At 45.1% G+C, this 15,033-nt stretch overlaps 1 protein-coding gene across 3 annotated transcripts; it reads right to left on the bottom strand.

Moving 5' to 3' along the window:
* Positions 1 to 234: 234 nt before the first annotated feature.
* LOC123347028 (MYCBP associated protein) lies at positions 235 to 14,707 on the bottom strand. 3 transcript variants are annotated; one of them, XM_044984454.1, is made up of 20 exons: positions 14,515 to 14,566; positions 13,582 to 13,673; positions 12,309 to 12,436; positions 11,505 to 11,664; positions 11,222 to 11,328; positions 9,622 to 9,805; positions 9,120 to 9,235; positions 8,276 to 8,426; positions 7,773 to 7,888; positions 7,474 to 7,589; positions 6,416 to 6,527; positions 5,885 to 6,074; positions 5,148 to 5,335; positions 4,405 to 4,551; positions 3,814 to 4,158; positions 2,940 to 3,061; positions 2,019 to 2,134; positions 1,318 to 1,451; positions 912 to 1,094; positions 235 to 380 (listed from the first exon to the last, which is right to left on the bottom strand). In XM_044984454.1, the coding sequence occupies exons 2-20, from the start codon at positions 13,598 to 13,600 to the stop codon at positions 279 to 281; spliced, it is 2,736 nt and encodes a 911-aa protein (XP_044840389.1). In that variant the 5' UTR covers positions 13,601 to 13,673; positions 14,515 to 14,566; the 3' UTR covers positions 235 to 278. The 3 variants fall into 3 exon arrangements, with proteins under 3 accessions (XP_044840389.1, XP_044840387.1, XP_044840388.1); XM_044984452.1 differs by lacking the exon at positions 13,582 to 13,673 and having other exon boundaries at positions 14,515 to 14,707; XM_044984453.1 differs by lacking the exon at positions 13,582 to 13,673 and having other exon boundaries at positions 6,416 to 6,524; positions 14,515 to 14,707.
* Positions 14,708 to 15,033: the final 326 nt, after the last annotated feature.

Raw genomic sequence — 15,033 nt, 5'->3', positions numbered from 1 at the left:
CTCTTCCATAGGCAGAATTTCTTTTAGTCTCAACCATTTCTGAGTCTGTGACACCCCCATACCCTGAACTCTCCCGATTCAAATTTTTTTGGTCAAAATAACAGATGGCCTAGGAATGTCTCCCTGGATGGATCTCCAATAGCAAAATGTGAGAAGGGGGCCACCCTGGTCAGGTTTTTTTAGTCACTTTTGCCAGGTTCATACAGAAAAGGAGACTACACTGGATCTGTAAAAACATGAATATTTATTTCTTTAAAAAGAACAGCAACAATGCATTTTTAGACAGAAAATGCTTCACTCTCCCGCTCTTGGGCATCCCTCTTTAGCTCTTCAAACAGAAAAACCATATTGTCCACCATTGACTCCAGAAGGCCATAGACCTAGAACAGAAAACAATACAAAGACCCTTTTAATGATCACATGATCACAAATGTTGGTGAAAGGGACTGATTGAAGCAAAAGCATCTCGATTATATACACCCCCGCCCCCAACACGATGCTTGTAATGCTCAAAGAAATATCTGGATTTTACATATTTTTATCCCTAACGAGAGCTGTCTGAACTAAAGGAAAGTGTGTTTAACATTATCTGACATAGCATTAAGAATGATGATCCCTCAAGAATCTGTAAGCATGCTGAAGAAATTCCAGGTCACAACTGGGGCATGCAGCTGAATATATGATGGAATCATTCCAGCTTGGGGATCTGTTGACACAGCAGCCCATGCGAACATTTGCTGACAATTTGTTCATTAGGTTTTCTTAATCTGATAAAATGCTCAGCTGTGCACCTAGCTTCATGCTAAACTTAAAAGCAAAGAAGAGGAGACAGCAGAGAACAAAAGCAGCTGAGAAAAGGTGACAAAAAACACAGGAGAACGAGAAACATGGAAAGATAAGACCAGACTTACTTCAACATAAAGTTTTTCACGGTATTTCTCAAGTACAATGGGATCTACTGGTTCCTGGCGAGATTCTACTTGGTCTGAATCTATGCCTTCCAGTGGTGTGAATTCTTTCACCTCCCGTGTGAAACTTGGAGTTCTTACTCTTTTCTCATCTTTCCCTTTTGTCTTCCTGCTGTTTGAACGTTCCTGATCATACACAGAAAGACAGACAAAGGTAGGACCATAGCATCCTTCAAATTGCAGAGCATGCTGCACATCAGAGACAGCAGTTCATTCAAAAGAGAGGAAATCAACTCTTCCACAGGAAGATGGAGGTTTAGAAGCCCAATATACACACCCTTGTTATCTGTCACATACTCTCTCAAAAACCAGTTAATCATTTTCCATCTTCTAGATTGCCACCACATACCTCTCTATCTTTTCCTGTTGACTTTATTGCTCCTTTTTTGTCCTCTTTTTCCTTTCCCCCAGCTGTCTTCTTCTCTTCTTTCTGCAAGGCTTTCCGGTCCTCCTTTCCTCCTTTTACAATCTGCTTCAGATCCACTGCAAACAAAAAATTCCAGTGATCCCAGAGCATTGTTTCAAGATCAAGTACAGAGCTGCAAATCCAATGCCTCTGTGCATTATAAATACATTATATTATAATGTATTTTCCTCTTTCTATCTATCTGATGTTTATGGAAGCATACTGCAAATTAGCATTTGTACAATACACTGACTTCTCAGGTATAGTCTTGTTTAAGGATGGACATAAGAAGCAATAAATATACAGTAGGGCTAGCATGTAAAGGAGCAATAATGGTCATGTTTTTATTAGTATGGGTGAGAAATAGGCCTAAATGCTAATAGAAATACAAATACTAATGCTAAGCCAACAGGTTTCTGTGCCTTTAAGAAACCACACTACAAAGCAGGGTGAGTACTATATTCTGGGCTACTTTTTCTGATACGTTGCCTCACAAAGGGCTCAGTGGGGGAAGTGCTCAAGCAGTCATCTCAGTTGAAGCTCAGTAAATTACCAGAAATTAAATGGAACTGAAATCCCCTTAAAAGGCCCAGGAAAACCTGCTTAAATGGCTTACAGGCTGGTGTACTCAGACAAAAATTTACCTATTTCTTCTGGAACAATTTCTACAGAAGTGTCCTTCTCAGGCATGCCGAGCAGGGATCTCAGCATTAGGGAGCAGCTCACCAGACCATCAACTGCTTCACGCCACAGCTGGAGGCTGAGAAACAAACCCGTCAGTATTTGCCATGGCCAGAAGCTGTGCAGGAGAGGATTCATATGCACATGGGGGAGGAGGGGCAGGACAAGGCAGGGTTTTTGCTTCTCCCAGCATCTTGTTCTACCCTTTGCCCATGAACAAAAACACCTTAACCAGTAAGAGCTATTGCTGCTTCCAACTAACTCAATGTGCTAACATCCAAGGTCTGACAATTGTGCATAGATGGCTTCAGGAGAAATTATTTTATGAAGTTATAGCCCCCATGGCTCTCAATAGTTTGGGAAACAGAGGTCCGCTGGATGCATAAATATTGTGAAATAAGATTTCTTCCTCTTCAACATAAGTCAATGTGGATCAGACTCCCATCTGCATCTTGGAGTTCCTGTGTCCTTCTGATTTACAGGTGAACAGAAACTTTCAGTGTGTTTACAGCCCTAAAGTAAGAGTGAATGACAGAATATGGGAAACAACAACTTTTTCAAATACAGTGTTAGAGAAAACTGCCTGCCAGGTAAGGCCTTCATAAAGGTAGCAGAATATTCTGCCAGATAACAATCTCGGAGAATGAAAAGATCTCAAGTATTCTCCAAAGCAGCAAGAGATCAATATTCTGACGTATCTCCAGAGTAAAATGGGATCTACGACTTGGACAGCTGCTATCCCTAAGGTGTAGAAAACCTTGCATGTAGAGGACTGATAGAACTCATATTGCTGGACACACTTGTCTGCTCTGTGCTGGAGTTTGCCAGTGCTACTAAGCAAAGGTATTTGTATGAAAGGGCTTTTCTCTGCAATGGTAACGTACCATGTTTGGTACAGGAGGTCTGACTGACTTGGCCTCTGTTCCACACAAAGTGCCAATGCTGCCTTATTGAGCTGGGTCAGGGCTGCTTCTCGTTTTTCCTCCTCAGGGATTAACTGCAAAGCCTGATGGGATAGAAAGCCCAGTGAGCAACTCCTCAGCTTCAGAGCTAGAATGAGGTCCCTGGGGATCCAAAACGGCAGGGAATGGAGAATATAGCTATAAAAGCAACAGACAGGTTTCCAACAGTGTGCTGCAGCAAAACTTGCACTGATAAGTTAGGCCAGTCTGGACTCTTAAGTCCAAACTAACACTGCAGTGAGGGAGAGAATTGGAAAATACCTCATCTGCACCCAGTTGTGAGCACTAGGCCCCCAAGTCCTCTGATGGATAAGGAGAACTTTTCAAGCACAAGGATCTGTAAGGGAAACAGAAGGGGCTGGACCATGACCCCACCCCTCACATTCTAAATACTGGGATAAACAACAAGCGCTTCTCCGCCATACTAAAAGCTTTAGCTTTCCAACAGCTAAATACTACTAAACACAGAACATGTACAATGTTACCCAATTCTTTTTCCTTCATCACACAGGAGCCGCAAAGTCTCCCTCAGGAATCTCTTCACAAGAGCACCCAGGACACGGTCAGCAGTACTGAGGGATAATTCATTCCCTGCTAGGCTTTCGCTGACACACTCAGTGAATCACCCCTCTCATCTCATTGCAGTGATTTACTCAAACTTCTGATACACACACAACTTCATTTGTTTGGGAGCTGGAACATACCAGACTATTCCCAAGCAAGCAAATCTCAAAATGGTTACACCTCCATTCCTTGCCAACCCATCACAATTTTAACAGGGACAGAGGGGTAGAACCTGTTTAAAATCCTCAAAGGAAAGGTTCCACTCTGTCTGGCTCACTTCCTCCTCCTCCACATTAATCATCTGGTTTAGGATCTCCTCCACAATACTCTTCTGGCATGGAATCTCCTCCCTAGTGCTCTTCAGCTGTGAGATCTCCCCGGGAATGCTCTTCTGAAATGCAATGTCCATAGCACTCTTCCGGCACCAAATTTCCTGTACAGTGCTCTTCTGGCCTGAGACTGGCTGCACGATGCTCTTCCGGCGCGAAATCTCCTCTTCCTCTGAAGTTGAGGAAAAATTCATGTGTTGCCTCCACAATTCATGAAGCTCCTTCACCACTTGGTGCTGATAGTGCAACTGTGACAACAGAAAAGGAAAAGATAAATAGAGAGGTGAAAAAAGTCTTACTTTGCAAATATCTAGAACACCATCTAGCGATTAAACCGACAAGCTAGACTATTCTATCTTCCCGCTTAGAACTTGCACTGATAAGAGTCCAGACTGGCCTATCTTAAGTCTGGGATGCACCACGTAGGCCACGGCATCATCATTCCCGAGTACTTATGCTCAGTTCAGTGTAGAATATCTAGTGGCAAACTGTACCTCTGGATTCTTTCTGTGGAATAACTCTTCCTCTGTGATGTAAGCATCAACAGGAGATGGGATTCGCTCCGGTGTCCGAATTCGATCAAGCAGCTCCTTCAGATTCTCCTTCACTATGACAGCAACTTCTCGTGCAGCCAGCTCACTCTGGGGCACCACAGTAACCAAAAGAGATTTGATTCCTTGATACACACACACACACACACACACACACACACTACTATAGACATACATTAACATATATGCTCAGTCGCATGGACACAAATACACAGATGTATTTACATCCAGTATGGTGGTCATTAAAATTATCACATAAACATCTATATTTTACAGGATGTTGGCATAATTTTAAAATTATTATTTAATTTGACTTTACTTAGTAGGTCATTAAACTCTAAACATACCAGTAACTAAAACTTAAAGGAAAAAAGGTAGAAGGATTTTTTTCAAAAAAAGGAAAAAAGTAAGTATTTCAGGACAGACATCATTAGATTTTATACAAGAGGCATGAAAATAGATTGAGGTGATGTGGAGTGCTGATGCCACTTCATTTGGAAAACCTGTATAACTACCTAATTAACTAAAACTAGAAAAGATAACAAAAAACAAGTGCTATATCAGTAACTGATAATCTTACCCTTAGTCCCAATTTTATGGCAATAAGAACATTGCAGCACCCACATCATACTATATTTACACATTGAGTCTGAAGCTTATATTCACACAGCTAACCACTTGGTTACCTCCAATTCTTCTCTGAGGCCAGCCAACTTATCCTCATACACAGCAATACCCCACAGGGATACTTGCAGGACAGCCCCTCCTAATAACATGGGGTGAGTACCAAACTCCCAGGACTCACTGAAGATTCCTGCCTTCCCTGACTTGAAAAAGAAGGAAAAGTTTCTAGTTTCTCCAGGCAGAATGACACCTAAGAATAACAGAGAGAGCACATCAGTCACCTGAGTACAAGAGTTCTCTTGTCCCGTTGAATCCTCTTCCAAATACTTCACAACTCTGCTTATTTTCTGGTATCAATGTCTGTTTTTCAGCCAGATATCACAGCTAATATCGCCATCCATCTTCCAGGTTTACTCCCATCCATCAGATTGCTGAATGCGTTTTTTCTCTTCACCCTTCCAATCCCTAATTTTACCTTGATCTCAACACTCTCAGTACATGTTCTGCCCCAATTTTTCCAATAGAAAACCATGCGGTTTTAGATATTCTACCCATACAAATTCTGGCTAGGACTCATCCTTTTTCCTCCAACTACCCTTGAAAGGGATCTTTCTCGCACATCTCCTCTGGCATTAGTCTGCTCTGGGAACCCCAAGTAGCTTCTTAAGGAGAATCACCACATGTGTTTGCTTTGGCAGTGGCCTGACTCAGATAACCCCCTGAACATGTCCACCTCACATGTTTGCTTTGGCATGGGTATTAAGCCTATAGGGTAATCTTTAAGAGATCCACATCTCACCTGGTCTGGTGTTAAAGTAAAAATACTGCATCCCTTTCTCCTTAGTTTCTTCAAAGGTAACTGGCTGGGCTTGCCTCCGCCAATCATACCATATGGCAGCTGTGCCATCATTGCTTACGGTCAGGCAGGATTCAGCTTTCTCACCCGCCAAAACTTCAAAGGTGACCCGGGCAGCAATGCCAATTTCATCCTGTGTGGGAGGAAGAAAGAAAGGTAACCACAGGATTTGCCTTCCCATGACCAAATTAAGTGATACTACAGCTGGCTGTTTAAACTATTAGATCCAGCTTGACAGAACGTGGTACAAGGCACCCACCAAGTTGCCACCATCAGGAGGTGGACTGAGGCTGAACAGAAACACAAACAAAAACTTCCTGTCTCTGTTTCTAGATCCCTCCAAAACAAGTACAAGTTTAGCAACCACTCTATGATGTCCAGAATAACCCTGCTGGTTACACTCAATATACAGTTATGACTTGGGAAAGAAAGAAAACTTAGCCTTATCATATTTCAAAACAATTGCAATTTTACCCTATGAGAAGTGGTGCTGTTGATCCAACGAGCTGGCTGTCCACAAAACTGCAAAGATGGACCCAATACTGGTTCTGGAACCACATCTGGATAATCTTCTAAGGGATCACTGCTAAACAGAGCAATGGCCAATATTCTCTTGGGACTGTTCAAGCAAGTTATTATCAAGCACTGAGGAACAGAGTGGTTGTTCAGAACAGCCGCATTAACCAAGAAACAGAGGGTTCATTTCTCATTAACCATTGGGTTCCACTGTAGCCAACAGACTGAAAACTCATCAAATCACAGAGTCTTCTGATTATAGACAGTGCCATGGGACTGCAGCTTCGAGGGTCCAAACTTGAAGGAACTCCAAACATAGACTGATATTGTCACCACCAAGAATGGGCAGGATGGAACTCACGCTTGATGAAATGGACAAAGACACCTGACTAAGGAAGGCTGGGGACAGAGTACTAAATGAAGAGGCAGTACCCACCAAAGAACGGACCAAAGGTAATGCCTACCAGGGGCAGAAAAAGATATCTGAGGAAGACGGAAGACTGAAGACACCTGAAGGAGATGCAGAGTCTGGAATAACTAGGGGAAGATTCTCCACCCTGCTTAACCTAGGGCACAGTGAGTGGAAAAGGGGTGGGTCACAAGAAGTTGGTTTCAGCTCCTTGATCCTCAGCCATGAGGCCCCAGTGCTAGTTCAGAGTCACACAGGAGCACCTCTAACTTTGCCAATGGGGAACTGACCATAGCAGTGCTTCACTCTGCCATACCTCCTCCTCTTTCCACCTATGCTGCACCTTAGAGCACTCTCAACAGGGCCCCTTACGTTGGGATGAGGAGGGTAGTTGGTATTGGAGGCACTGGAGCTACCTCCATCAGGTTTCCAACAGTGGAGAATTCCCCCTGCACAGGGGGAGTTCTCTACTAGCTATCTCTGGCTTTCTTAAGGCCACTTCCCTATCCTCTGTAGAGAATCTGGCCCATTCTGGAGAAGGACAAGTGAGAAATCCTCAGAGACTGTTGGTCAGTATCCATTATCACTATCATCAAACATAACTTACAGGCTCACTCTCTCTTCAGTGGTGCCTTCCTTATTTTCCTGGCACAGCTGGAAATACTGTGCTGAGACAGAAGTGAAAGATTGCCCTTTACCAATCACTTCCAGGCCATCTAGGTCCTTCACAAAAGGTAATAGACATAAAAAAAAGAAAAAGGATATCTGTTAGTTTTTCTTCTTATACAGAAGTCAGACGTAGTCAAGTTAGGCTATAGTATATCCTTTGATAAGGAAGGAAAGAAGCACAGTATGCTGCCTTAAAAAACAGTGTCTTGTGCTTAGGAGAGAGTCCACTAGTCTTACAGGGTGATTAAAATCCAGCTCCTCTAGGACAGATTTTAGCTCCTGTCGTCGATACCTCAGGAAGAGACTCTTATCCCAGGTGAGACGGAAAGGGGACTCCTTTGCAGATCTGGAACCTGTGGAATTAATCACATGTGAGTTCAGGGTTTACACACCACACGCCTATTGGTTTCACTTTCTCCCCGACAGTTTATCTTGCAACAGTCGAAATATCCCCAACTGTATCTCTGAGAAACACAGTTCCATCAGTGTGAACTTAATCTTAGGAGTGCCCTGGCAGTGTCACCTAGGACTATAGTAGTGCAGCCTTCAACTTGGCAGGTCCCTCCATGTGATGACTAGATGCCTGACAGTGTAAGCTGCTTCACATCAATGCCCTTCCACTGCCAGAAGGGATCCTAGCAATATGAGCCTCCTCACAGAAATTTAAAACTACTGGCTAGTTAATCTTTGCTGTTCCACACGCCTCCCCATTAATGTTGTGCCTCCACCCATTTCCTCACCCATCTCCATCCTGACACTCTGAGGTTTCCCTACATGAGTGATAGGCTCTGGGTAGCCTCGCTCCCTCTGGGTCAAGGTCATCATCAGACCAGTGAGTTCATCTCCGATACACTCAGGCTGGCTCCAGAACTCACTTCCTACATGGTAGCCCTAGGGAGGAAAAAGAAGGTTGCCACCATGCAATGATAACCTGTCTCTCAGTCTCACAGGAACTAAGCAGAAGGCATCACATATTGTTTATAAGAAGATTTAACCAATTATAATGTCTCCTCAATCCAAATGGACACTCTGACTGAAAGAAAGATCAAATGATATTAACACAATATATTCCCATTGATGTGAATCCTTTTTTAGTGCTGTAAATACACAGTAAATGATTCCCTTGTTTTAGCCCAGGAACATTTCCCGTCAGAGCACCTTCCAAATGGGAACCTCTGCCATCTAGCCCTGATGCCATTAGATCTTTGTTGTCTGGTAATAGTAATTTCTGGCACACGACCATGCCATCTCCCCAGCCTGTGCTGGTCCTTAGTAGGAGGCTCACTGCATGGCAGTGCCCCATGCACTAAAGCTCTTTAGCAAGGAGCCCACAAGAGCAGCATCAGTTAGATCTAACCAATACTTGTTACACCACCACCATTTTTAAATCAAATGATGTTTCTCTTTGAAATAACTGAAAGCTCCGTAATTCATTTCGGACCTGCAGTGGATGTGGTAGATGCCTAAAGATGGCTCCTCGATGCCAGTCCCAACAGTATTATTCATGACTCTAACATCTTAGCCCAAATGACCCCCTTCCACAAGACCAGATTAATCAGGACTCTGAAGAAGTGGGGCTCTCACCTTCCCATAGTGCAGAGCAGGGAGGCTCCGGTCGATAAGATACCGCTCTTCCTGGACTCGTCTGTAATCCTCTGAGAGATTCATCAGCAGTTCATTTTCTGGTTTCTGAAGAAACTCTAAAAAGAAGCAAAACAGAATCACCTCTTTTACCAACCAGAGTCTCCAGAAAATCAGCCTCACTCCTTCTAGCTACCTCCCTCTCCAGCACGGTAATTCTCTTCCAGTCACACTCCCCCCTCAATCTGCCTCACTGCTACTTCCAACCACTGCCATACAAGCCACCAAGGCCATCCTCACAGCCTGAATGTGCTGAACCACCTCACTCAGCACAATTGAGGTCTGGGCACCACCAAAAATGTGTGGATAATTGCGCAGCAATACAATTTCCCAAATCAGCCAGGCCTTGGTTTGCCTGGGGCAGTAATAACTTACTGTGATGATGTTTGGTTCACACAGTCTTACATGGCGTTCCACACAATGAAGTTGTCCCAGCTTTACTCACTACTCAGAACTCTCTGCTGATTCTTCCTGAGTGCCACATTATGATGCCAGTTCTGGAGGGCTCTGTGCTGTGATGGTGGGGCCCAGAGACACTTTCTCCTCTTCCCTTCCCCATGTTTCTCTCTGTACTTCTCTAAAGCTGCCACTGTACCATCCAGATGTGAGTCTGCAATCAGCTCAGCTAACTGAACAGAAATTAAAATGTTTCAGAGTGGCGGCCGTGTTAGTCTGTATCAGAAAAAACAACCAGGAGTCCTTGTGGCACCTTAGAAACTAACAAATGTATTTGGACATAAGCTTTCGTGGTCTACAGCCCACTTCATCAGATGCATGCAGTGGAAAATACAGTAGGAAGATATATATACACAGAGAACATGACAAAATGGGTGTTGCCATACCAGCTATAACCAGACTAATCAATTAAGGTGGGTTATTATTATTAAATTAAAATGTTAGATTAACCTATCCATCCATGCACAGGCACCACAAAAACAAATGGAGCAAAGGGGTAAAGAAAAGAGCATTCTGGATTGGCACTGTCTCTATGCAACCACTTCTGTATCAACAGAGTTTCTGGCATTCACAGCATCACTCACAGACTGTTTAAGACTATACTACATTGAGTAGTCAGACATAAGGAAAGGCACTATCTCATCACCTCGCTTCTCTTCGTGCTACTCAGTACCGCTGCTCTCAGCAAAACTGCTGATGGAACTGGACCCTGGAATTGTCCAATTTCTCTTACTGTGGGACTCTTCTCCAGACAGGACCTACTAGGCCTGGCATTGCAGCTACTCTGCAAGCAATTTCCTCCCATATGGGCAAACCATGTCTCAGGCCAGAGAATTTTCTGAAGCATTTTCAATTAAACCTAAGTCTACTGCACTCATCGCTAGAACTGTGTGAATAATAGATTTTTCGGTTCACTAGCCAAACAAAAAAACACAACATTTTGGACTGATCCAAAACTATTTTTTTTTCCAGTTTCCGTGGTGGTGGTGCCCCTAATAACCCCGTGGCGGTACTCACCTGGGATGCAGGAAACCCAGATTCCAATCCCTCCTCTGGACTAGGGACCTGAACCAAGGAGTTCCCGCTCCTAGGTGAGTGCCCTAACCACCAGGCTATAGAATCTTACTTCTCTCTCTTTGTGACCCAATGAATATGTCAATATTTCATGAAAAGTGGAAAGCTTCAACAGAAAAGCCAGAGACTTCCCGAGAATACCCAACAGCTTGGTGGTTAGAGCACTCACCTGGGAGGGCAGACACTTGAGTTCAAGTTTCTGCACCAAAGGAGGAATTTGAACCTGAGTCTTCCACATCCATACTGAGTGCCCCAATCAGTGGACTATTGGGCATAAGGGGGACACCATCATCACCTCCTCCTCAGTTTTGTGAATGCCACACAAATCCCCTTGTGAAATTAGCCAGAAAGAAATTTGGAGTTGAAAATGCTAAGTTTGCAAATAGCTTTGGCTCAGCTGGAAGTCTGTTTTTCAGTGAATAAACTATTCATGCAAAAAATTCATCCAACTCTACTCACACTCTACTTCTAGGACAGCATTTGATGGCAGCCATTTCACAACTTCATAAACCAACCTCAGCATTTCCTCTAGCTAAGGCTTCTTTCTTGAATTCCTGGAGACTTCCTAAGATACTGTGGGGGAGAATCTGTTCACAGTTATCAACAAATGGTCCTTCTGGCCCTGCAATAAAGCAAGACAGACTCTGAGATCACAGAGCGCCCCATATCAAACATAGTGGACAGAAACAGTAACAGACTACAAGAATTTCAGGTTCATTTCTGGACTCTGAAAGGTCTAGCCACAGGTAGTTCTAGCAAAACCAAGAGTAACAGGTAAGAGCTGAAGTTTAACCCTACCAGAATAACTCAGTGGTCTCTTGGATGCATCAGTATCAGCAGGATATGCTACCAGGAGCTGTGCCTTCTTCCCAGCCTCTTGGGGTTTGTGACTTCGAATGATGAACTTCCTGGTAATAGGAGTTTTCTCCCCTTCTTGGGGAAGGCGTGGAGTATGGAGCTACAGAAACAGAATACACAGGCCCAGTGAGGTTAGGTACAGCACTGCCTCATCTCCACCCTTCTGATCTTGCTGGGGAGGGCCTGGAAGTAAAGAACTCACCAAGGTCTGTCTCCACACTTCTGGTCCTTCTCAGGAAGGTGTGGTGTATAGAGCTACAGTTATCAAATTAAGTAACATCCTGACTATTTTGACGCTGCTGCTTTGATGGGGCAGGGGAATGAACTCTGAGTAGCCTCCCCAAGAATTTTCTGCACCATAGCTTAGTGGCAGATGCTACCTTTAAGTAGTTTAGTTTGGGTTTCATAAAGGTGCTATTTTTTTTTCAAAACCACAGAAATCTTAAAAGAAAAAAAAAGTTGGAAGTGTGATTCTGAACACACCAGATGGTTCATCCTGACATTTAAGATCTTAGTATAAAATTAATCTTCCACTTTCGGCAGCTTTTTCACAAAGACTAGCTAAAAATTCTGATGATTTGACAGGCCATCAGAAGTAGGACAGTGACAAGTGGAACAAGAGCAAAGCTCCTATAGTTTGTTTTGATGAGACCCCCACCCCCCAAAACCCCATTCAGGATAAAGAGAAAGTTTCAGTGAAGGCAGCTACTCCCTGTGACAAGGGACACAAGATTTTATACCCACCTTCTCTAGATCTTCCACCTTGATTGCCAGAGCCTGGATTTCATCTCCTTGCAGAACAGAGCTGACAGGCTCAGGCTCCTCTTGAATTGGTGGGGAGGGCTGCTCAAATGTCTTCACTCTCTTCTTATCTGAAACACAAGCACAGAAGTAAAAACACTTAGTCTTCCTCTCCCAGGGAAACCCCTTCTTTCTTTCGGACAACTGAGAAAGCCTTAAAGGCAGTACTAGTCTTCAAGGTGTAGACCTGAAAACTAGAACTCAGTATCATCCGTGCTCAGCACATCATGGTATCCACATGATTTGAACATGGACAGTGGGTTTCCCTTCACCCTGGCCTAGACACAATGCAATACATTTTCAAGTAGTACATTTCCAGCAGGCAACAACCCAGAATGGAAACAAAGAACTTTTACAAAAGTTTCCTACTTCAAATGGAAATAGAGAACTTTAACACACAGTTATACACTCAACTGCATGATAGTCCTTAAACAAAAACTCTTATCATGTGTGCATAAATATCAGATTTGTATATTCAGGGAGACATTTTTGCTGCTCATAAATGCATATTGATCATCACGGCTTTGATAATTTGATCTGCTTATGTCCTGAGTTGTGGCATTCTCCTCATTACCTTATGATGTTATATCTTCCTTGTCTCTCCTTTTGGTCTTGGACTATAAATTTTTCAGGGTAAGAACTATCTTTTTGTTAGGTGCTTGAGAGCACCTAACACAATAGACCCTGGTTGGGGCCCCTCAGTGTTACCACTATTCAATAAGAAATAATCCTAGCTTTAAAAGGCTTTCCCCACCTTTCACTCAAAGCAACAAAAGTTTCTCCAACCAGAAAGAAAATTAGTAGTAAGAATCTGTCTTTTTTTTGAGACAGGTATGTTAACATAATTAGTAATATGCAGTATTATATTTCAATCTCTTCCAAACATTAAAAAGAATATCAGGGTGAAACCTCCTAATTTTATGTAATACGTATTTTGAAAACATATGAGATCACTGCACTTCTCAGAGGCAGATTTAGCAGTCTCCTCACTGACTATAATTGCTATTTGGAAATCATTCTCCCTAGGACTCCAATATTTATCTGGGTAAGTGGATTAGATATGGATATGATGTGCGTCAGTGATAAATCACTTGAATGTATACTGAGGGTAGGGCTAGCCAAGCCATCCAGACCTGCCCAGTTATTTCTGCAATCTCATTGGAGGCATATATGTTCCTTTTCTGTCACCTGCTGAAAATATTAAAGCACATCTTACCATGCACCCAATTAGACATACTGGAGCTGCTGCTACCTCTCCAACATAGGTGCAGCTTTTGGAAAATTTAACCTGCTGGGTCCTGCCTCCCTCTAAAAAAAAAAACCACCTCGTAAAAGTCTAGATAAGGGCAGGCGGGGATGAGATTTTCTTTTATAAAGTTAATGCACAGTAGGCAGTTGGTAACAGTATCAGAACCACTGACTATCCCTGTTCAGCGTGTGGCCCTCACAAGCTGTTAAAGCAAGGTCAGTTTCACTTGGATACTCCCAGGCCTATGTCCCATCAGGTCCAAGGCAGGATTGTCAAGGAAATGCAAGGTCCACTCAGACACTCCATCACCATTTCATGCATGGCTGGCGGTGGTGACAGCGGGCAATGGGAACATTGCCAGGGCTCCCAGATTGTCCCAGTGGATCTCTGGCTACACTACCTGGGCGATGGCAGGATGTGCAGCCTCTCAATGCGTTAGGGACCCCGAGGTGGTGCCAGAGCCGTGCCCCAGTGACTGCCTGGCAGTGATACCAATACCTCTTAGCTGTATGCCAGCATGGCAGGGCTCTGGAGCTGGTGCCAGTGCTGTGCCCTGTCAGGGCCTTCCCCTGTCACTGTGCCTGGGAGGGTGGGGTCCCTGCAGAGGTGCCTGGACTGTGTCTCTGTGCCTGGGGGGGGGGGGAGTCCCTGGGCCCCCTCACTGTGCCCGGGGGGGGTCTCTGTGCCTGGGGGAGTCCCTGGGCCCCCTCACTGTGCCCAGAGCGGGGGGTGTCTCTGTGCCTGGGGGGAGTCCCCGGACCCCCACACTGTGCCCAGAGCGGGGGGTGTCTCTGTGCCTGGGGGGAGTCCCCGGACCCCCACACTGTGCCCGGAGGGGGGGGTCCCTGCAGCCATGCCGGGGGGGGCGCTCTGCTGCCGGTCCCAGCGCCCCGCCCCTACCCTGGGGGGTTTTGGTCCGGGCGTCCTTCTTGCTCGACTTGTTCATGGTCTCGGACACGGCGACGAGCGAGGGGACCCTGCGGCCGCCCCGAGGCTCCTTCTTCAAGCTCTGAGCCGGCGCTGCCGGCGGCTGCATCCCGCAGGGCCCGGGCAGGCAAGAGGCTTGGGCCGGTCTCCCTGGCAACCTCTCCGCCTCCAGCACCGCCCCCGCCACAGCGCCTGCGCGAGTTCCTCGGGAGACAAGCTCCGCCTCCCGCACTCTATGGTCCGGGGAAGCGGACTCCCCGCACGCTGGGATGCGATTGTGCGCATGCGCGATCCATTCAGGTGGGAGAGCGCGCATGCCTCAGCAAGCCGGTTGAGTCTGCGCGTGCGCAGTATCAGTCTCAGACCTGCTTGCAGCTGGCCAAGCCCTGCTTAGCCCATAGGTCACAAGAAGGGCAATGGGGTCCTGGTGGGGGGGCAAGGGGACGTTGCTCCGAGGACTGGGGCAATTAGAGGCAGCGGTGCACTGTGAGG

This window comes from Mauremys mutica, chromosome 12 (genome assembly GCF_020497125.1).
Source record: "Mauremys mutica isolate MM-2020 ecotype Southern chromosome 12, ASM2049712v1, whole genome shotgun sequence".
Lineage (NCBI taxonomy): Eukaryota > Metazoa > Chordata > Testudines > Geoemydidae > Mauremys > Mauremys mutica.
This window is presented reverse-complemented; position numbering and strand designations above follow the sequence as displayed.